The sequence below is a fragment of the Chanos chanos genome, chromosome 7 (genome assembly GCF_902362185.1).
Source record: "Chanos chanos chromosome 7, fChaCha1.1, whole genome shotgun sequence".
NCBI classification, from domain to species: domain Eukaryota; kingdom Metazoa; phylum Chordata; class Actinopteri; order Gonorynchiformes; family Chanidae; genus Chanos; species Chanos chanos.
In genome coordinates, this window is record NC_044501.1 from 34,644,059 (window position 1) to 34,668,751 (window position 24,693).

Consider the following 24,693-nt stretch of genomic DNA (forward strand, 5'->3'; position numbering starts at 1 on the left):
AAATATCTGTTATCTTAAGATGAAAAATCCATACCTTGAGGATACTCAGCACTCTCTGTGTTGGAACTGTTTCTTGAGAATTACCATACCCCGCACCTTAGGCGGCAGCCAGAATCACAGTACACAATCGTCAGACCTGATTAGACGAAACCAGAGCTGTGAAGAAGTGGATACAATCACACTAGACTTCATAATCAAACATAAAATAGAGAAGAAACGGTTAAAATTTACGTCGGTTCAAACGAATTATTTATTTAGTAAACGAAACGGTATGTAGCTGTGATTCGTTTGTCAATTAAAACAGAAAATTATTTTATTTCTCATCATTTTATCCTTTTTGTCCCGGAGAGGGCAGAGTTCCTTCACTAATAACAGAAAACTGTACAGTTCTCGTTTTATTAGAGATGGGAGAAATACATTCCAAGCTGTGACTATGTCAGTACCATTACCATTTGCACGTTCATCTTCAATATGCACGCGTACTTCCGTGTACTCGCCAACACAGGCTTTCTTGAATAGCGGCAACACTGAGAATGTGGTGACAGAATGATAAAATGCTTAATGATGGTGACAGGATGATGGAGGAGGAGAAAATTAGTTAAGTAAGTTAAATCCCAGGGCACCAAAAGCCTTGGAAACACAGTATGCATGCATAGCCTATTGTACATACAGTGCATACAAGAGGAATCAAATCACTCTCTTTGTGTAGCGCTGACACGTATGTATATGGATTGATTTGTTTATAGATGGTGATAGCAACAGATCTGACTCTTGATTATTTGCTACAGTTTGAGTCAAATGAGGGCAATGCATTTAAACAGATACTGAAGCAGAAGTCATCTCTGTGATTTATCATGAAGCGGAGTAGCCGACCATTAATCTAAATCTACCTTTCACACCAACAAGAGAACCCAAAAAACATTTAAAAAGTTATTATCATAACAGAATCAAAAACAGTTTGACAAAGATCTCAGTAAATGTTGAAAATGTATTTTAAATCCTAACAATATACAATAGAGTCTGACAAGAGACTGTTTGAGTGGCTACGAAAAGTTCCTTTTATGGTTTGCACATCTGTGGTTGTGATCTCAATGGAGATGTAAAGTATTTGAAATGGAATGGCTGTGATCTGGAGAACTTTGACCTTATCATGGTATTACATGCAAATAGAGCCTGTCAGGAATGAATGTGCTGAAGTTTACAGTTCCCTGCAGAACTCTGTCATACAATCCACACCACAGGGAGTGACCAAGGTTCCTTAAACACAAATGCCATGATCAAATTTCTATCACTGAAAAAAAAAAAAAAACTGTGGCTATATCCACATAATCCTGCTTGGCCATTGTGACGCCAATATTAATTCTCATTCAATTTAAACATTGTATACCTTTCCTTGTTTATTTGGGGTTAATTGTATTCACATTACTATTTGCTCATTCTTGAGTGCAAATGGAGGGCACAGAATGACTGCAAGAGGAGCATGTAGACTTACTGCTACGGTCAATAATAAATCTTCACACTAGAAAATGAAATTGGAAAATCTTTTAAAATAATGATTTTAAGTATGGTGATGTTTTATTTATATGCTTTACAGTATAGAGATTCTGGGTTTTCCCTCTCTTTACATCAGTCAAATATCCATGGTTTGTCCGTCTGTGGTGTGTAAGGGGTGGGGTGGGGTGTGGGGGTGGGGTGTGGGGGTGGGGAGGGGGGGGGGGGCAGATCATCTGATTCAGTACCAAGTGCCATTTTTATCCCATCATATGACGCCTTTGAGCTGCCATGACTCGTGCATCTCGGATACCGACTGCACGCACGCTTGGTGACACAGAGACCGGGGTGAACCCCATCACACGAGATCAGATATTGCTTGGCCTGTGAGAAGCAACGATAATGATCAGTGATAGAGTTGCTGCTGACGTGATTGATTCAACCATGTTCTAATGGTATATTAATGATTTGCCGTCCATACATGCATGAAGTTCAAGGCATGCGCTTACTATTTCAAACCGTGTGGAAATGTCTATGCGCATTTCCATCAGCTGTGTTGTGCGGATTAAAAATGTACACTCTCCTCATCGCTGGAGGAGTTGTGAACAGCTGTGGGTTTAAAACTTGTCTGGGCAACTTTAAGGGAAATACGTGACAAAGTCGCAACAAACCCCTTGCTGATGCGACCAAACCTGTTTCCATCAAGCGATATCATTTTACCCAATGCTAATCGCCTCTTTCCAGCGAATAAATTTCTTATGCGGCTTAAATGATTTAATGCGAAGTTTAAGCGTTAATTCACATTAAATAGTTGGATGGAAACCCAGCTAGTGTTGTGACAGCATTATACTGTGCATTTGTCCATGCGTTTTACGCCACTTCTGGTTAAAGTGTGCTTGATAAATAAAAATGCGGCAGTATTTGGGGGCTACTACATATTCCGTTCCATTGCAATCAAAGAACGGAACATTGGATTGGCTTGGTTATTGAATACGCTACAGCTGCGATATGGGGTGTCTGACCTGTCATTCAGTTTAGCAGCAGGTTGTGGGCTAAAGAATGTAGTGATGGACCGTGCGTAAAAGTCGGTCCTGCCGGCTCACTTCTCTGGCTACGCCACTGATATAACCACAGTTGACTTGAAACTCTAGTCCTTGATCTGGCAGATATTTTTTTCCTTTTCCATCGATAGGTCCGGATTAGATGATCCCACTAATCCAATTTACTGTCGATGTAAATTTCTGTCTCACTCAAACTTATCCGAAAAGTTTAAATCCCCCGGAATGCTTGGGTCCACGTCCACTGTGATGTAACTGTCAACACATATGTCTACATTACTTTCAATGGAACAGAGCAATTAAGAGAGAATTTCGGGATGACTGATTTTTGGTTGGCATATTATGGGTTGACTACAGTTTTGACCTATCGAACGTTATTACCCTGTGTGTTAATTAATGAGCAATAGGAGGTGAAACAAGTTCTCTGATTTTGCAAAATCACTCTTTAATTTTACGTCCATTTTTCCCACCCTCTTACTCTCGCATTAAGTTCTTCAACGGGGCGAGTTTTGTAGCCTCCGTTCAGTTTCCTCGTTCCTTAGAAATCCTATATTCCCCTACCATGTCGCGGGGTGTCATTTTTCAGGAGGGACTCCCCACTTACATCCAGGCAGTCGAGATATGCGGCCGACGACGTCAAACATCAGGCTGGACAAGCAATAAATAAGACGTGGTATTTGAACGCGCTCGTAATTCATACGGAACTGCAGCCTCTCGGTTACACAGCTGAGCCGTGACTCCCAGGCGAACACTGTTTTGCTTTATCCCTTTCATTAGTCATGGTTAAGTCGTATATGAGAAGATAAATGATCAGTATTATTTCCATAATATGCCAAGACGATTATATAGACGTTGCAGTTCCTGTTTATACCAGCTGTTCAACTTCATCCCAAAGTGTCATGATAATACCAAGAACCTTTTTACGTCAGGGATTTCAAACGCCTGGTCAACGTACAGTCCTTATTTGTCACTAAAACGCACGGTGCAAATGATCACAATTACAAGCAACAACTTCTTTATGGTGAGAAATGTTACTTAACATCCTTCTAGGAAACCTCTTTCCATCTTTATACTTTTATTTCATTTTGTTAGCTTTGATACATTTTAATAAAGAAATGTGTTTATTTTTCCTTACACTTTATGCTGCATCTCTTGAATGGTTTAATCAACAGACCTACAAACAGTAAACTATGACACTGTCACACTAGTGAATGCTGGAGGAAAACTTCATTGATGGTCACCTGATACAATGGTTTCAAATACAACTGAAAATGTCTTTACTCATTGAATCCCTGTCCCAAACCCAGATGCTTGTATTTTGATGGTAAGTGATAGTCTTGAATTGCTGACTCTTGCTGAAAACCATGCAAAATGTCAGGATTTTGAGACTTGCTGTGAATTTTTTATAACAAACATGACATCTATCTCATAATATTATCTTCTCCCCAAAGTACAAGTACACCTGTTCCTAGTCTGTCCAAACCAGATGCACAACATACTCTCAGCCCTTCCACACTTAAATCCTGCATGTCCACACCGTACTGACCAAACATCTGCAGGTCTGCAACAAGTCATGTAAACAGAGAAAATATTACTATCATACTATAATGAAGAGAGAGAGAAAGCAGAGAGAAAAACAAAGAGAAACGTTTGTTAGATGTCAACTGTCAACGGCAAAGAAACATTCTCTTCATGGTTCACGTTACACCATGTGTCCCTGTCTGGAACACATTAAATTAGGTGCCAGGGGTCTCCAGGGGCCTGTTAGTTGGTTACAAATTGGAAAAAATAATTAATTCAAATGGGCCCTCAAGCCATAAAGCAATACCAATCAGTCAGCGCTTGTGATCTGACCTCCAAGTCAGCACCCGGTTTATGCGTCAACTTTATTTTCATGTCAAGGTAATGAGATCAGCACAACCACAGCTGACAGAGTTTAACACGCAACCTCTTATTATGGCCACTGTGACTTCACTGTGTCAAATCAAACCATACTAAAGCACACATTCAAAGTCAAATTATTTTTAAGTTTCTTCCTACTTGTAAGCAAATAATATCTTATTTCTTTGATATTTTCACACCCTCAATATGGCATTATGCAGTATACAGTTCAATAACTTCTGAGGAAAAGTTGTGCTTTGTCACATTAATTTGAGTGTGTGTGTGCGCACATGTGCGTGCGTGTGTGTGTGTGTGTCTATGTAAGTGTGTGTATAATGTATAATAGAAAATAAAACTTATGTCACCTTCTTGCTTTGGAGACCTATCCTTTTCCAAAAAATAAATAAATAAAATTTAAAATAGCTGTTTTCAAGTATTACCATATGTCTCTCTATACCATTCTATCAAATCTATTCCAGTATATGTCTCATGGTGCCAAAGCCCTTGTGGATGTGCATTTTGGCACTGGTGTATATATTTGTTCTGGTATAAGTTTCCTTCATGAAAGTCTTGTTCTGTTGAGCTATGGTTTCCTCACCCTGTCTTGAACGAGTCTGTTCCTCTCAGCACCTACATGTCTTCTATTTTGGGACCATGATTCGTTACAGTGTAACCCACCAGTGCCCCCTCTATCCCGTGCAGCACCAACCCCCCCAACTATACTTCATGGCCTTGGTCGTAAAAATCCGCTGGCGAGGCACTGGTCTGTAAGAGTGTCCTGTAATTAAAGACTCTTCATTCCACAGAGTGGCAGCCAAGAACACTCTATTGTCTGCATATCTCAATAGGAGAATATAGATGAAAGACTGGAAGGTGACAATTTTTTGAATTGGAGCACAACCATCTCAAAGCCATGACAATGACAAATAGCCATTACCTGCGTGTTTTCAAGAGAGACTAGACCCATTTTTCCCAAGAATTTTTGTGTTTATTTTTAATAACATTGTTTAGATCACTGGCCATCAAAGGTTGTGACCGTTTTATGGTTGTTAAAGATATTATGAGCTGCGATTGTCTGGGTCAAATTAAAAAACCTCAAAAGACAAAAATCAAAATTAGCATTACAAAACATAGCTTAACAATGCACTGTAATTGTTTTCAGTTTGGTCAGTTAATAATGTCATGGCTAAATATAGTGAAAAAATGCGTGTGATGTTTTAGAGGGATTTTATAGTAAAGCCTGGTAAACTCTAGGCAGTGAACAGCTTGGTCTTGTGGTTTGGGCCTGACTGTGTTGACACAACACCCTTTAAATCCATCAGTGCTTCTCTAAATTACTCCCTGGGTGGCAGAATACCTTTACAGCTTTAGCATGCTACTGTTACTGATACTACTGTTCTCATTCAATACACTAACATATTCATATGTCCATCACTTCCGAAAAGAAGAGGATACGTTTGCACGTGCCGGACAGCAATTTTGTTCAGTGCCATTTCCCTGTTTCATTCTCTCAGTGTTACCGTAGTACATTCTTGCAGGATTAGTATATCCACTTAATCTGGCTATATTATGTCATGTTATGATAATCTCTAGGGGGAACTGATGTTATGGTTGTTAATAAAGTCGGAGACAGAGCACTGCACGGAAGACTTGCAATAAAACTGAGCAAAGCTTGGTGTACTTGGAATTCGTAGATTCACTGTAAAGGGTGATACCCAATGCTCTTTTCATCACTCCATTTGTCAACTACTGGATTCCCAAATGTAATCAAACATAATCCCAACTGATATAGGAATGTCCTAGTTATATTAAAATAAGGGTGGGGGCATTGCATGCACTAACGCTTTCTCTGAATTTCTGCTTGAAATAAGATGTAAAAAAAAAAAAAAAGATACTTCATTCCTAGATGATGCAACAGTAAACACCCATCCCTGCCCTGTATCCTCTGACACCATTGAAAGTATTTCTTTAGGCTTCTCCCTAGATAATACAGTGGTACATTGCACATTTTAAGTACATTAGAAGTATTAAAATCATTTCAATGTATATGCTTGACAACTGAATAGCAGTGCATTAACAAAACTTGCCTGCATCCAAGCTGTTCCTTGATTATTTTTTTTAATTTTTATCTTTTTAAATTTTATTTTACAAAATAACAAAGTAGACCTTGTTGTAAAGCTCCGGTAATGCAGTGTCTGAAATGTAGTGTCGAGAGAGTAGGGTGTACCGTAGCTCCAAAAAAGACGGCGAAAACCTGATGTGCGTTCCATTAGCAAAGAAAGGAAAACATTCGCGAACATTTTCAAACAGTTTATCGTTTACTTTGAGTTCCTTGCGAACGTTTGTGATCACACACAAACGGTTTAAGGAGGTAGTTCTTGGCGAATAAACATGGACGCTGGACTAAGGGGAAACTTGTGCCCAGATGGGAGTTATACCAGAAAATATGCGTAAGTGTTCGATTTTATTCAGTCTTCCAGTTGCGTTGATACTCCCTCTGAGAGCCTCTTTTTGTATGCTACCGTTATCAATCCTTAACGTTAGTTAAGCGACTGTATTGCTTTCTGTGGTCGTTAGTTCAGGCTAACTCGCATACGTCACATACAGCTAAAGTTAGGTGTTTCAATTTTGAAATGATACCTTGGTTGTTGTTAGTAGCCTTGCGGATTAATGTCGTCGGAGTATGCGGACCTAAAAAACGTGTAAATGTAAGAGTTAAGACAAAACCCATTCGCCTGGAACGCTCGCTTCAGTTTGCCGAATTTGAAAGCACCTCTGTATTCGCCACCAAAGCGATGGGCTGGTCATCAAAAGCGATTGATTCAATTACCCTCTCGGTAATTTTTTTGGCCTTGTCGCTGTCTCGAGGAAATTTCTCTCTCCTTATATATGTATATCCTCCAATGTGTGTTGCTTCGGAGCAGCCTTTGCCTAAGTAACCTCAGTGAATTCACAATGTTCATTTTTTAGGTGCCTTATAAAAGCGGTAGTAGCCTACTGAATGAAGTCAGCTCCTACCGCCTCGCGAAGTGCTCGCACTACAAACATTCCAAGTGGATGCTGGACTGCTTTCGTTTCCCAATTTAAACTATTTCCACACTGCAGACCTTTTAGCCACATCCTGCCATAAATTATGCTCTCCGTTTATGACACCTGTGTGACAGCTGACGTAAAACAAAGGATTGGGCTTAGGGTCGTACTCAATAAAGCCGATACCAATCAGTTAAAAATGCCTTGATCGCCCCGATACCGATCTTTGAGATCGGATCGGGACATCCCTAGTTGCCATGGTACCACTTAGAGAGGTCTCCCTCCCTCCATCCATTCTGTGAGAAAGAATAAACCTATGCAATACCATCTCGCGATGATAGCAAGGTTCATCATTCTAAATGCTGCTTTACAGAGAGAGATAGTAAAAGTAGCCTGTCTATAACAGGGACATTTTGATATATTTATCAATAAATATTGCCAAAGTTTATTTGATACACATTGGATATTTTCAGTGTGTTTTTAAGTTTGTTTGGCAAGACTGTTGGGCTATGTAAGTCTATGTTCCTGCATTAGCATTAAGGGTCATTTCAGTGAAAGCCCAGTCATGTCCTGTTAGTTTTGAGTCACTTGAATCTCCATTTGTTGGGGGAACGTTTTGTCTTCAGGGTCTGGAAATGACCCAGATAATGTCTTTTTCAGTGCCAGTGTGTGTGTGTGTGTGAGAGAGAGAGAGAGAGAGAGAGAGAGAGAGTGCCATCATAATAGCATAATTAGAATGCACTGAGTGCCTGCATTCCGCTTGAGATTTGGGTCACCTTACCCAACCACTGACAGGCTGCTGACAGACCAATTAAAACCAGCAACAGGAATAATTAATACTCTTTCTATTGGCCTTTTTAATTCCAGTCTGAATAACAGCTGTTAATAATTAGAGATAATAATAACACCTCATATATACACACAAGGCAAATTATTTACAAATCAGCAGACCCAAAATCAATAGCTAAAGAGAATTAGCTAATTGCTCTGTAACTTCAGGGATTCGGAGTTCCATCTACAGTGAGAAATATGGTCTGCATTACTTAGTAATGCTGTGTTTTCAACCTTCCTTTCACTTTCCACCATGTAACAATGCTAAAAAAAAAAAAAAAAAAGAAAAGAAAAAGTTAGTTACCAGAAGTATTAACTGATGCCACCAATCTCACATCTTTTGATTGCACATTATAGACAGGACTCACTGAGCTTGTTTGGCCAATAAACATATTTGAAACACATCCACTGCCTCAGTGAAAAACGATACCTGTAGAGCACACATGTACAACAGAAATAACAGTGCAATGGTCTACCCAGATCATAAAGTGAGATACTATTGAATAAAAAGAAATTCTGTTGTTGTAGCTAAAAGAGAGTACTAGCATGAAATCACACTTGAGAGAGACAGAGAGTGAGAGAAAGAAAGAAAGAGAGAGAGAGAACTGGAACAGCACAGTCATGAAACAAAAACCCACCTGTCTCTACCATAGGATCACATGCATGCCAATAAAACACACAGAAAAGCATATTCAAGGCCACAAACAATCATAAATCTTGTTTAAGGCCCCGGATTTAGATTTCACTCCATGTGAGGTCAGTTTGCTGCCATAGCCACAAGGTCATTCAGTCCATTATTTTAATCTTCAAAGAGATATCAACACTTGAAACGTCAAGTGCTGATATTTTTTTTTACCAAAGTATCCGCTTTGCTTGAGAAATAAGGTTTTAGATGTTTGTGTCTTTATCATGTCTAAATTTTGATAAAGGGTGAAAAGTTTTCTTTTGACCTGCCATGTTGGCTTAAAAGACTCCCCAAGTTTGTGTCCTTTTCATAGACACTCGAGTGTCTTAGGGGTGGCACAAGACTTACAAAATTAAGCTTAAATTTCTGCGAACGCACATGTACACTGTGAGCAGTGAATTTGACCTCTGCATTTAACCCATCCTTACACACCAGAGGTGAGCACACACAACCACTAGACAGGGGAGCAGTGGGCAGCACATCTGCGCTCTTGGGGGTTAAGTGCCTTGCACAAGGGCACTTCAGCCATGGATGTTTTCCTGCCGGTCCTGGGAACTGAACCGGGGACCTCTCGGCCCCAAGCCTTAGGCTACTGGCTGCCCCAAAAGCCTGACCCCGACGTGATTTGAACACGCAACCTTCTGATCTGGAGTCAGACGCGCTACCGTTGCGCCACGAGGTCTACACAGTGTTATCGTGGTTAGCACTGTACCCTCCACAGCAAGATGGTCCTGGGTTCGATCCCCGGCTGGTTGGCCAGGGCCCTTTCTGTGTGGGGTTTGCATGTTCTCCTTGTGTCTGCATGGGTTTCCACTGGGAGCTCCAGTTTCCTCCCATAGTCCAAAGACATGTAAGTCAGGTGAATTGGAGATCTGATAGGTGTAAATGTGTGGCTTAAAGTGTTTGTCTGTTTGTCTGCCCTGCAATGGACTTGCGACCAGTCCAGAGTGTTTCCCTGCCTCTCACCCAATGAGCGCTGGGATAGGCTCCAGCACCCCCTGCGACCCTGATCAGGATAAGCGGGAAATGAATGAATGAATAAATGCATGAAAACTTTGGTGTCTTAGAGTATGATTGTCAATACTATGCCCAATGAAGCTTTGATCTTCTGAAAAAAAGATCATAGATCAGCCAACACAGAGACACCCTTATTAAGTCTGCAAAAGAGCAGGCCTCCTGTCTTAATTTTATCCATACAACTCACAGGGTTATGGGTTGAGATAATTGTTTACCTATACCATTATGGCCAAGAAACAGTTTCGAGAGAACAGTATTAAAGAACAACTCAAATGGGAATTCATGAGAAAAAACTGATTCTCAGTTCTTTTCATGTCCAAAGTAAACCATCAGTTGTGTTCTAAGCACTGTATTCCTAACTTTTGTACTTTGAAGAACTCAATTATGGAAAATGGTACGAAGGTTCAGTAGATCCAAAACCAGTAGTAATGTGGACAAGTCAAAGATAGATTAGCTGTCAACGCGGCCTACTAAATCAAGCGATTTAAGTAGTTGCTATATTAAGACAATCAGAGACGCCTGACAGTCCTGACCAAATAATAAGCTTATTTAGACAGAACTGATAAGGAACAGAGGAGAAACGAGCCTGAAAACGATGAGAAAACATGCTAATGCTATCTATCGTTCAAATAACTAAAGGTTTAAAATAAAATCAGGTATCAGTCAATCACTAACTCAAGCCCGGAGGCCAACAATCAAATCATTTCCAAACACATCAGCACATTCTGCACCATAAGATATACCAATACCACCTTGTTCACCACATTTGATTTTATAATTTACACACACACACACACACTAATCTCCTCATACTCGCTGTGGCAGTGTTGAATCATCGCTATAAGCCAGGGCTGAATCTAAAGCCAGAGCAAACACAGGAGGCATAATGTGTCTCTCTCAGTTTTCACTTCAAGCTGAAGGATCAACATGATGTCCCTGCTTTTATTGACACTATCAAGGGAAATTATTAAACGCTTAGACTCATGGGACTACATGGATTTTCACCTCTTTAAATAAAACCAGTCCTGTGTATTTGTTTTGACAGCATTTCAGATTTAATCTCTATGCAAGTTTCTAAATAAAGTTTGTGTAACATGACAAACAGCTAATTGATTTTTACTGGGCTCACTGTCCTGAGACAACTGGACATTAGGGCTTATAAAACATCACTGGATCACATTAAAAAGAATAAAAGAAAATGTGATAACTTTCATTTACAACATAATCTTACTAAAAAGCAATATTCTCTTACTAACAAGAAAATATATTCTGAGTATAGCAGTTTCACATTCACAGTCAGAGTGATATTTCAAGAGCTTCAAAATCGGTAATGTGTAACCTGACTTGAATGCGCTGCCATCTAAAGACACGGTTCTGTGTGGACATGTGACAGAATCGTAAACATGAGACTGGTGGATTTTATGATCTGCTGGTTATTTTTTGGAGGGTTGTTCGGAGTGCCTCTCCTTTAACTCAAAGCCCCACCCACCCTGAGTAAAATTTATGACTCTATGGCTGTGAGGTGTACGTTACTTGTTTTATAGACTTTGCTTTCAGCTGTTTCAAATGACTGTACACCCCCACAACCCATCCTCCACCCCACCCCTGTCCCCCCCAAAGCTCACCCCCCCTCCACCCCCGAGAGGTTATTTTGAGTGGGCAACATGTCATTATCGAGTATGTCAGCAGATGACCACAGAGACAGACAACACGTCCCTTACAGACTGTACCGTGTGACACTCCAAATGACATTGGACAGAATATTGTGCCTTCTATCATCTGATGATCTGTCTGCAGTAATGACCTTTGTGATGAAACAATCTGTAAGTTCACATATCTTTGACAATCCAAAAATTTCAGTTTCAGGATTCGTATCAGTACTGATCAAAACTTCCACCGCAGTTCCCAGTAAAATGTCCATATGATACATTTGTAAGCCCTCTACGACCTTGTTATGGAAGATTAGCATCACATGTGCTCCAAAAATTCACAGTAATAACCCATAATATTCAAATCAAAAATAGTATTACGGGGGGGGGGGGGGGGGGGGGGGGGGGGGGGGGGGGGGGGGGGGGGACGACTCATTTTCAGTTGTTTATGATGACTTTTCATTACTCTTGACTGTTGTTGATAAATTCAGGGACAGGCTGATGACCATGATTAAAAACACATCCTTAGCAAAACATCTCAGAAGTTGTTGTTGTTGATGTTGATGATGATGATGATGATGATGATGAAGATGGTGAAGGATGAAGAAGATGACAATAACAATAATGCGGATATCGATGAAGATGTTCATAACAGTGATGATGATGATGATGATGATGGTGAGTATAAAATTACACACACAAAAAAAAGAGGACACTAAAGTACTGTCAGGTAATGATACTGACAACAAAACAAAGAAGAAGACATTGACGCATGTAAAAAAAAAAACACACACACAGACACACACACACACACAGGGACATGTATTGTAAAACTGTACATATTTGAACATGTGACTGGAAAATGAGAGACACTGAGTGAGACGGTGGACAGACAGAACAAATGCAGCGGAGGAGAAGGATTTTACACTATTAACAAAGCGTCCATTTTGTTGGCATAACTGAGACATTGTGATATCCCACAGTGGCAGTTTGGGAAATGTTACATTACAGTACAGCAAACACCTTTAAGTCCTTGCAAAGTACCGGACCCACTGGCCAACACTGGACAACCCGGATGTTGACTAAAACAAGGATGTGCAAGACAGGGGAGCCTCAGGACTAGAGTTGGGAACCACTGATCTATAAGATCATACTTTTAGTTTCAATCCAAATTAGTGTCAGTTTTAGTTAACAGTCAATCATACATATACCGCTTCTCTCTGGGAATGTAACCTCTGGTCTTCATGATGTCATCATTCGGTGTAACCAGGTGTATTTTGAACGCATGTATTAATAAAGGGGCCAGACACAAATAAAAAGTGTGAAAAGTCAGGGCTGGTGAGAGGAGGTCTATGTGAGGCTTGGCTGACTCTGCATTACAGAGTCTAAAACTAGCAACTCTACTTTAGCTCTCCTCAGTCTTAAAGCAGTGAATGATGGGAACAGGTTTGGCACCCATCCCTTTAACAATTACATCACCCCCAACCCCCCCCCCCCCCCCCCCCCCCCCCCCCCCCCGTGCCTCGCACCAGAACAAAGGCCACTAGTCTGGACATCAGAAGAGAGTCTTTGCTTCTGCCAGGATGAGGAGATGAGGGGGCAGGTGGACGAGCGATAAAGAGTCTTTCATCCAATGGTCAGAGTTTACAACAGTCAGCAACCAGCCCACCTCACAGATAGGACACGCACAATACACTGCCTAGTATGGAACTCTCTCATACTCAGTTTGTTTTTGCCGCTGCATCTCCAGACTCCAGAAATACTGCTGAGAGATGCTGTTTAGCAATGAAAAATATCTCTTGGAGAACCAAAAATGGCTATTCTTTTTTTAATTTCTCTGAAACAGAAGTTCACAACCTATATTTACTCCTTGTCCTGAAAGGAAAAAATGTATGAAATCTAATTGTGTCTACTCAGATGAGGATATTAAGTATTTGACAGACAGGAGAAATGCCACATAGTGTACTCTGTTCTCACCTCATACGACCTTGGGGTCCAGCCAAAGTTAGGTCAGTACACCCATTAATGCCCTAGGGGTGGTCTTGAAACCTCCATATCATTTTCAGTGAAGGGCCTTCTGTTTCCAAAATGTTCCTATTCATAGTTTCCAAACGTTTACAGTATCCTTGACTTTCCAAAGATGTTATTCTCGACTGGATAACCAGAAACCCAAGGTGACAACTTCATATTGAGTTGCGTGGTTATAGCTAGGATGAGTCCATGTCAAAGTGAGATTTGTCTATAATTTGTAGTTTGGTCAATCATAAGACAACTTGTTTTTCATGTTTTGCCTCTTAATAATGTTTTGAAGTGTTTAATGGTGTCTGAAATTCCAGTCTTTGTGAGCCAATTTGTTTGTGTATGTGTGAGTGTGTGTGAGTGTGTGCCAATGTGTGTGTGTGAATTCATACATGTTTTTCATACGTGTTTTTTCAAACATGTCCCAATATTACACTAGCATTGGTGGGACGTATATATATATGTGTGTGTGTGTGTGTGTGTGTGTGTACATATATGTGTGTGTGTGTGTGGTGTGTATGTGTTTGTATAAATATGTGTGTGTGTGTGTGTGTGTGTGTGTTTTAATATTAATATGAAGCTGCTGAGATGAGCTACTGTTCTGTTTTGGCTGAATCAACAGACCTGGTCAAATTAATAGTCTGGCAGTATTGTGAGGGAAATCTCATTTCAAATTTCAGAATTAATCTAAAATCATGTTAATTGACAGTTAACCTGTATGACTTTCATGGCTAAAAAAAGAACAAAAATGGTTGTATATGTCACTTAAATCCTAACAAAATCCTAAATCCTCTTTTTATTTCAAATCCAGTCTCATGTGATGTAAAACACCATTAAAGGAGTGTTAGAAAAGTTACCAAAGCCGCTAAAGAAAGACAGCTGAAGTGGTGTATCTCCATTAGGGTGTATGTAAAAGAACTAAACAACATGAAACTCAACGACAGGAGACGAAGGTACACCTTAGCAGTCACAGTTAAGGGACAACACAGTTATCTGGTATTCATATCACATGAGACCACAGACCAAAAAAAAAAAAAAACATACCTCCAGTCACATTAGTGCATTAGGACAAACTGGGGCAATACAAAAACAGACTAAAATTACCCAGCATGTATCGTTTGTTCCATGGTCTGGTTTAGCTCTCTCTACTTGATCCAGTCATTGCCCCTCTCCCCAACCCTTACTCACCGATTGGATGCCTTAGGCCTGCTGACAAGTGCCAGATGGTTGTTGGCATTTGTGCTGGCAATGGTGGATGCCACTCCGTCCTGGGCACTTAGTTTCTTATTCCCCTTTAGCATCTCTACTGTCGTGGAATTCCTGCAGAGAGGCCAAACACATTGGTGCAGTGCTCACCTTTTCCTCTCTTCTTCCAAGAAAGTCTGGTCCAACAAAATCCAAAAAATCCAAATAATTCCAGAAAAAGGGCCCAATTCCTAAACAGCATGTAAAATCAGGAAAGGCAGACAAAAAGGAAGCGGTTTTGGTTTGGACGGGATGGCGAACCACAGCCCACCAATCGTCAGCTAAGAGTTACCATAACGATGAGTCTCTGATTTAAGTCTAAATCCTTGACCTTACCTTACTTGATACTAAAAGTGACCCATACGTAAGAGGGCGGTCTTGCAAACGTCAACGCGCATGCAATGAAATTTTCACATCCTAAAATAAGAACGTAAATACTTGCAATTAAGAGAGATTATATTAGTCGTGGTGTCCACATATTTGAATAGAAAATATTCACCCTTAATTAATCCAAAAGTCCGTTTTGAGAAAAGCAAACAGCGTTGAAATGAATGAATGAAGTAAGAGTCAAGATTTTAAAAAAAAGTACCTCCTTTGCTCATCTATCCTCAAAACACATTCTTTTTCTGTTTGTTTTTCTGCTTTTTTTTAAAACCCGATCCAGGATTCAGAATTTTCCCAGAATTTCCAAGGAAGTCCAGTTGATGAGAAACAACAACAAAAAAAAACACTGCTGACCATTCACGTCCAAAGAGAACAATCCTCCATCATTGGTTGGTTCCCAAGGGAACACTTATTAAAGCAAACACAAGGAGTACGGAGGGAACCCTGAGAGCATTTCTGGCTGACACATTGCTTGTCGCCCAGAGAAGGGAGCTGGCAGGGTTGGATGGAATGTCCCAGAGACAGAGGGGAGGAGAGCAGGAGAAAGAGGGAGTAACCTGGGGAGGACGGGGTAAGGGTTGGGGGGTGTGGTTGTGTCGAAAAGCTCTGAGGAAAGAAAAGAGTAAGGGTCTTAAAAAATGAGGTCAGTCCTGCCATTTACTACTTACGCACTCAATTTCTCTCTCGCTCTCTCTAGCTCTCATTTCTCTTTTATCCCTGTTATGTCTGCCTCTCTTGCTCTCATACTGCTCTATCTTAGACTCTGGAATCCTGCCATAGCTAGCGGTTCACTCTATTTACCTCTCCTCTCTCATAGCTATAAGTAATTTAAAGTGACATTGGCTCAGAGTGACTCCCCACTCTCTCTCTCTCTCTCTCTCTCCCTCCCTCTCTCTCTCTCTTTCTCCCTTACTCAGCTAACTACTGACCTCCTGTGTTGACTGCTCCTTGGTGGGTCTTGCTAAGGTTATATCCTCTAAGAGGGAAGGTTGGCACTTGTCCTGGGCATAAAGTTGACCGTCACAGCGGGGATAAAATCAATCCCTCCCCTCGGCCTCGTAGACGGCTTGCAGAGAAGCCTCTGTAAATTCCTCTAAAGAGTAATTTTAATCCAATGGGAGTATACCCTGCTGTCAGTGAAGGCTCATAGGATACACAGCCTAATCAAAACCCTTTCTGCCAGGCCAAGGGTCTCTGTGTTTTCCTGTCCAACTACCTCACCCCTTTGGCCTGTACTGTCAAAGCTCTGTCAACACAATTCATTGAGCCAAGCACAACAACACAGTAGCTCCTGTGGGGCCAGCAGCAACATAATGTCGTATAAGGCATTCATGCTTATTAGCTTGTATAAAGACACCAAAAAGTAGGGTGTGTTACTGGGGAGATTTGGTGAATATGTCAATTTATGCCTGCATATCCTGCCAGATGAACCTGAGATAACTTGACTCTGCCATGTCAGTCAAACAAATCTACATTTCACTTCAGATCAATGCTGGTGTTTTAAACTGGATTTCACAAGTATTCTGAAAAAAATGCTTCCAAATTTCTGCAAATAAAATGTTTCTTACTTTTGTAAGAAGTTATGTGCACAGTTCTTTCTTTAGTATTTCTTTTTGAAACTGGATACATTTTATTTTTTAATTTTGTAATTTGACTTAATGCATATGTGGAGGTATAATTTTTTAAAACAGGTTTTGGATATCTGGTAGCAAAATTCAACGGATGTTAGTAACCATATGTGACTTCCTGCTGTTTGTGCAGCATGAATCTGTAACCCTCCACAGGACACAGCTGTTAGGATAGCTCACTGTTTACCAGATTACCATGTGACCTTGGCTCACTGTAACATCTCCCTCAGGTTCTCCTGTTCAAACATCTGGATCATTCTCCCTAAACCATACAAGGCAGTCAGTTTGTTGATTGCGTTTAAAGTATTGATGGCACTTGAAGGCTTGACCCCATAGATTTTGCCCTGAGAAAATCCAACAGCGTCTTTTCGAGTCATTCAACTGTTAGCCCACATCAAAGACACACGAACTCAAAATCAGAGGTCATTTGCGCGAGGTCACCTTGATTTTAACGAAATATTGGGTTACCATGACAGCTGGCAGACTTGGATGACGAGAGTTCCAGAGTTATGAGTAAGAGGAGCGTTGCATCAGAGTTGGAAGCATCAGAAGCCACAAGATCATTTGACATAGTTGTCCTACGGAATGATTAAACCAAGGATAATTACAGAATTCTCGCGAAGACAGGCTATTAAATAATGGATGAGTGTCAGAATGCTAATCTTATTTAGGCTCCTGACCTCTCCCTCTATTCAAATGAGACACGTGTCATGTGAAGTCATGTTAGCAAGACTATATTACAGCACACACGGGAAGTTTTGTATATGTTATTCCAAGCATCCGATTCATCAGTCAAGCCATCCACACCATCATGGTAGTCAAATTATCACTTGCGTCAGAGTGAGGCAAACTTTAAAAATAAATGCAAATTACCCTCACATTTTCCTATGAGACTGTAAGGTATGCATGTGTCAGGAGCAACGTGAGATTTGAACCTAGATCTCCAGTGTCAAGGTGAAAAGCCCTAGTGATAGAGCTATCCTCAGGGAACAAAAACTTAGAAGCAAAGGCTGGCACAGGAAGGCAGTTTAAAGTTTTAATAATATCCACAGTCAAACAGGGCAACCAAAAGGCAAGTCTACTCATTTAACAAAAAGAGAGCAGCTTAGGACGTAAAAAACAGAGAAATAGTTGTTAGGATTCAAAACAGACAAAACACTCAAAAGAAATCCCAGGAGATACTAAATATCAAAGCAGAAAAAAACAGATTAGATTCCTTTATTGTCATTGCACAGAGTACAATGAAATTGAGTAGCAATCCTGACAGTGCATTCACGCAGAACAAACAGCAGTTAAAAAATAGAAAAGCACAAACTAAACTAATTTAAAATGCTAAATATATAAATAAAATAAGATGTATATAAAATTTATACATTTGCTGTAACCAAAATATAAAACAATAAGAAGATGTATAACAATACGATTAAAAAAGAATATTAGCAGCTGAGATATTGGACTTCAGGATATTGCACACCTGCTGAATTGCTGAATTACTGAATTGCGTTGTCCCTATTAACAAGTAGTGCACTTAGGAGTATATACATGCAAAGGTGCAGTTGGAACGTAAACATCTGTGTAGTGTTCTATAAATGTAACTGTAAGTATTGTAGTGCAGATAGTCACACAGGTCCCAAACAGAGAGTGTCAGTGTTTGGCTGCGTACAGTTCTCATATGGGTCTGGGGTAGAAGCTGTTCTTAAGTCTGTTTATCCGTGATATGATTGACCTGAAGGATCTATCAGAGGGCGGTAAGTCAAACGGATGATGTCCAGGATGGGTCTTTCAGTATGTTGGCTGCTCTACTGAGGCAGCGAGAGCTGAATAAATCCTCCAAAGAGGGCAGTGAGCAGCCAATGATCTTCTGGGCAGTATTGATGACCCTGTCTGCTCCTGAGCAGCTGGCATACGACACAGAGATGCAGTACGTAAGCACACTCTCAATGGAGCAGCAGTAGGAAGACACCAGCAGCTTCACCTGCAGGTTGTTTCTCCTGAGGAAGTAGAGTCACTGCTGTGCCTTCTTGACTACTGTGGTGGTGTTTGTAGTCCAGGAGAGGTCTTCATCGATATGCGTACCCAGGAACCTGAAAACAGAGACCCTTTCCACACAGTCCCCGTCAGTGTATTGTGGATCGGGGTCTGCACTATTCTTCCGTAAGTCTATTATGAGTTCTTTTGTTTTTAAGGAGGTCAGGATGAGATTGTTCTCTGAGCACCATGCTGCCAGTCTTTGGACTTCATCCTTGTAGGCTGTCTCGTCTCTTCCTGAGATAAGTCCTACCACAGTCACACTGCGTGAAAAGTGGTGTATTCAGAAATATCCGGACAAAGTAAACTTCCGCTAAACCTGCTGTTTTCCAGAGGTATTCGGATGCCCGCAGAACTTTGTCATGCGGACCTGAAAACTCCCGCAAATGTCTGAATACAGCTGTTAGACGGCAGTTTTCAGGCATCCGCGTGACCACAGTCGTTAGCTGATGGCTTGGCCTTTCAAATGCTAATAACAGTCAGTGGTCTAGGAGGGACTGGGTATAGAACCCTTCCTCACTGTAACTTTCTATCAGTTAGCCTATATGTAATATTTAGCCGATATTTTGATAACCACACAAACTTGTTAGGTGTTGCATGGTGTATAATACAGCAGTGGTAGGCCCATGTAGCCTTTAATGTCATTGCTCTGTCGTGCAGCTAAATTACAATGGACACTTCAAATGGAGCATACAAAAACACACTGAAAACATAATTTAAAAAAAGTCTAAATGAGAGGTTCATTAATTACATATTTGATGGTTATGCAACTGTCCTTTACTTGGGGTCAAAGGTACAGGGTGACCAGATGCAAACAGACCAAATGGGGGACAAGTAGTAAGTTTGTGTGGGACAATGTGGGACATTGTTACTAATGCTGAGAGATGATGTAAAACTTAGATATAATGTCAGTCTAACTGAATAAGAAACACTTGTATACACTTGTATTGATAGACATCCAACATGCATTGGCCATTACAGGCCCATCAAAGGCAACTGTACTTAAGCAAAGCAGCAGGCATCATACAGCTCAAGTCTTTCAAGTTAAACCCCTGACCAAATCCAACTATAAGAATAAATAAGGCTCAAAATAAAATATTACATAAAATAAAACAATTTCAATGCAAATCTTTATATCAAGCCAAAATCTCTATTGGATGAGAAGCATGGTCAGAAGGGATAAAAGAACTTTTTCCTTTCTTTTTGACCATGATGTCGGCTGACAGCGTTTATCATCATATCTGTAAAGTTTTACTAAGTTTGGTTTTTGTGACGTAGCAAAGAAATTCGTCGGCCCCACAGCTGCACAGTTTGATTGACGGCCGCCACAGACTCTTGATGACCGCCCTCAACGCTCTCCTCTCAGCCATTTGGTGAAAGCAAGGCTTTTAAAAAAACTCGCCTATGTTGCATTTTTACTGCTTTTGACATAGCGCTATTAAATAAATTAGAAACTATGCTCATGTGCGGGCGGGTAAAATAATGGATCCATATATTTTTTATTTCTGACAGTTAAAAACCAAACGACCAGCGAAGATGCGGGACATTATCTCAGTATGAGGGATGCGGGACAAAGGATACAGGACTTAAAAAAAAAAAGTTTACAGGGCATAGGAGTTTTTGTTGTTGATTCTCGCTTGTTTGTTCGGAATGTTTCTCCTCAGTACGAGGACGCGCCCCGTTTTCAAACCACCCACTTAGAATCTAAGGTTGAGTCCTGTTCAATCAGTTTTCTGTGCGTGCATGGCGTAGGGTGACAGTAACCAATAGCATTGTGTGCAACTGCAGCGCGAAATTTGCTTTGGGGAAGGGGTTACCTGTAGTAAGGTAAGGAGAAGCGAGTCACTGAAGGATTACAGAAGTTGTACTCCGTATTCTGTCGATAGTGTGCATTTTGAAGATGGCTTGCAAAAGAACACTTAAGTTTTCGAACGGACAGCGGAGTGGAGAGGCTACTCGTGCGCCGGGAATATCCAATTTTTCCAACGCCGAGTCTGAACGAAAACAAACAACTGGTGTCCCCGTTAAATGCATTTTTAAGAAGATGTCTGAACGTTCATGGAGAATGTTATTCGGCGGTTGGACAGGATGGAGTCCCATCAAAGAGGCGCAAGAGGAGTCTGCCCGAGAAAAGAAGACGTGCGGGGAATAACTCTGTTTCGGTAAGTTTATTTCTGTAGGCTTCCGGCTTTCGTCTTTGACTGCCGCGCATTCTGATATGTTCACATTTCTTTATCTGCTTTATCCCTTAATGTGGTTGAATTTAACTCTTGTATTAATTTTGCTTCTACAGGAATCTGTGCGGATAATGCATAATGCTGAAAACAACACGCACAGATATGATCCACGGACAAGGTAAGACGACGTGTTTTGTTGGTAGACTATATCGTCGCGATTGTTTCATAGCAGTGCTTGGAATTCTAAACGAACTTTTAATCAATCTTCCTTTCTTCTCCGTTTTTTTTTCTCTCTAGCATCCTGAAAGACCGATTGAGACTATCCGAAAGAGTTACCGGGTGAATCCAGAGAACAAAGAGGGGGACAGGATCGCCACTCGAACGAGGCAAAGGAGGAGAAGAGTAAGTCAAAACATCATTTCCCTAGTAGTTCTTAGACTTTTTCTCCATTTGCTGTTTTCAGCGATCTAATTTCTGTTTTCACTGTTTTGCAGCAGCACAAGGCCAGAGCTAGTGTTCTCTAAACTGAGGAAGAGGTTGCCATATGGAGGACCGCATCAGTAGACATAATTTCTGACGAGGACGCCATCTTGGATGGAAGGCCAGCGTGGATCCTCCCGCCTAGCACAGAGTTGTCTGCACTGTGTGGGGTGCTACAGAATAGAGACCACGGAAGCTGGGTTGTTCTTGGGAATGCTCAACATTTAGAGTTTCATTTATGCTCCCAAAAGCATTTGTATTATATACTATGATATTACAGTATATTCTGTTCTAATGTATTCTATTCTGTTATATATTGTACATTGATTATATATATATATATATATATATAAAATTGTCAATTTATATACCTTATATTATACTGTATTTGCTTTATTTGTAATAAAATTTGTGTAATTCATTTTTGTTTGCCATACTATCTATACAATCTACCTATGAACATAAAACACCACCACCACCAATAATAATAATAATATTAAAAATGATAATAATAATAATAATTATTATTATTATATAAACCATATGAATTCATGTCTGGGGACCCACAATGGACCAATGGGGAAGGGTTTTAGAGGAGGGGCAAGACATTGCTCCACCAATCCAAAGAAAGACTTTTGACCAATTGCAGGATACCTGGTGGCCCAAGGTGTGAAGTGCAAATGTTCCCTTCCAAGCACCCCCAAGGGATTATTCACCATGGCAACTAAGGGCTCTAGGCAGACCCCAAAACACGGTACATATTCAGGAGTATTCCATGCCGCGTAACAGAGCTGCAAACTGCCGGATACAGCCGATAATCTGTGGAGTATCCAGGAATATACAGGAGTATTCCAGGCCGAATACACCTCTTTTCACGCAGTGTCAGGCCATCCGCAAACTTGATAATGGTGTTGGTGGGATGGGTGGGGACACAGTCATGAGTGTAGAGGGTGTAGAGAAGGGGGCTCACCACACAGCCCTGTGGGGTGTCCGTGCGGAGCATAAAGCTGGAGGAGAGGTGGGGGCCTAGTCTAACAGTCTGGGGACGCTTAGTCAGAAAGTCCTTGATCCAGTGGCACGTGTGTTGGAAAGTCCTAAGTCAGTAAGTTTAGTGACCAGTCTGCCCCGGATGATGGTGTGAAAGGCAAAGCATGCTCGCATAGCTCCCCTGGTGTTCACGGTGAGTCAGTGCAGTGTGAAGAGCAGTGGTGTTTGCATCTTCTGTTGACCTATTTGCTTTGTGGGCAAACAGGTATGGGTCGAAGGTGGGTGGGAGAATGGCCTTGATGTGGCTTTGATGAGACAATTAATTTCCTTCACCGTCAACAGTCGTGTGGTTGCTGGTGTTGTAGTTGGTGATGTGCTGTATGCCCTGCCATATCCGCTGTGTTTGTTATTAGTGAAGTAGTCCTCAATCTTCTTCGTGTAGGCCGTTTTGGCCTCACTGATGCTTCTCTTCAGGTTGGCTCTAGCACCGGCTCTGTCACCAGACCTGAAGGCGGGGTTACAGTCCTTGAGGAGTATTTGACCTCCTCTGTCATCCAGGGCTTCTGGTTGGGGAACACCCGGATGTGTTTGTCGACAGTGACATTATCGACACAGCTCTGTATGTAGCATAGTACAGTTGACGTGTACTCCTCCAAACCCTGATCCTCAAAAATGTCCCAATTAGTCCCTTCAAAGCAATCCTGCAAGGAAGCTCCTTCAGGCCTTGTCCAGTGGCAGCACCGGAGATTCTTTTGCTGGTTACTTGCTATGGGGTTACTTGACATTTCAGCAAGGGTGCTCTGAAATTTAGGGTTTCCCATTAATGTCCCAATTGCTCAGTTTAATTTCTACTGCAACACCCCCAACACGCGTACACACGCACACACACACATAGCCTACGCAGTACCCACTCCACAGCAGTTACAATGCCATTCTTAAACACAAGGCGAGATATTCGGCTCATGGGATATAGATGTAAGGTACACAAGCCAGCCTACGTAAACACACCTCTGAATATAAAATTTCACACAACTACACCACGGCCAGGGCTTGCACAGAAGTAGCAAGCAACAGACACAGGTTTGTGCACATTTCAGCCACAGATTCTGAGACCACAAATTCATGCTGCCAGTTACGAACACCTCGACTAATGAATCAACAATATTCCGTTCCATAGACCTAATGTTATATGAATGAGCATTGCATAGAGATAACTATAAGGAGAAAAAAAATCTACCACCAGCCACCTGTAGCCCTATTAGGTTCACAATAAGTCTCGTTTCCTTTTGATTGAGTCTCCACACGTGGACGTTTATGAAGTAAAAAACGATCCGTAATGATATGGATAATGCTTAGATAATGCTAAGTTACCCCCCCCCCCCCCCCCCCCCCCAAATAGCACTCTGGCTAACAGAACTACAATTACAATTTACAATTTGGTATTTGGCAGACGTTTTTAGCCAAAGCAACTCACGATAAGTGCATCAGTCAGATTCCTAATACCTCATAAGCAGAGATCACAATAAGACTGAGCGTTAATTTACCCCTTCGTATTGCGCCCCTGAAATATTTTGACAGTGAGTGACAAACATAGATACAAGACAAGTTTTTTTTTTGTTTTTTGTTTTTTTAATGTAAGGAAAGGGAGGTTAGGCAGTGGGGGACAGGTGGGTTCTGAAGAGGTGGGTTTTCAGTTTCCTGCGGAAGATGGTAAGAGATTCCGCAGTCCTAACTGCATGAGGGAGGTCGTTCCACCACCGCGGGGCAATGGCGGAGAAGAGGCATGGTCGGGAGGACCGGCTGCCGGGTTCCCGTAGTGAGGGGACCGTCAGTTGACCAGAGGTCATAGAGCGGAGGGTTCTAGTAGTGGTATACGGAGTTGTTAGGGACTGAAGGTATGATGGGGTGGAGCCTCTTGTGGCCTGGTAGGCCAGCACCAGTGTCTTGAACTGGATGCGGCAGCTACCGGAAGCCAGTGGAGCACAGTAAGGAGTGGAGTGACATGAGAATGCTTAGGGAGGTTGAATACCAGGCGTGCAGCTGCGTTCTGGCGCAGCTCGGCAAGCCAGCCAGTAGAACGTTGCAGTAGTCGCCTGTTGTGTG

General features: G+C 41.4%; 1 protein-coding gene and 1 non-coding gene across 2 annotated transcripts in view; both read right to left on the reverse strand.

The window, feature by feature from the left end:
- Positions 1–14,962, reverse strand: part of LOC115816262 (zinc finger protein 638) — a 31,140-nt gene extending 16,178 nt beyond the window's left edge. Inside the window, exon 1 of the mRNA XM_030779228.1 lies at positions 14,850–14,962. Coding sequence (XP_030635088.1) covers positions 14,850–14,962 — 113 coding nt within the window. The remainder of the gene's footprint in view (positions 1–14,849) is intronic.
- On the reverse strand, positions 9,587–9,658 carry trnaw-cca (transfer RNA tryptophan (anticodon CCA)). Its single transcript has one exon. It is a non-coding gene; the product is annotated as a tRNA-Trp (tRNA).
- Positions 14,963–24,693: the final 9,731 nt, after the last annotated feature.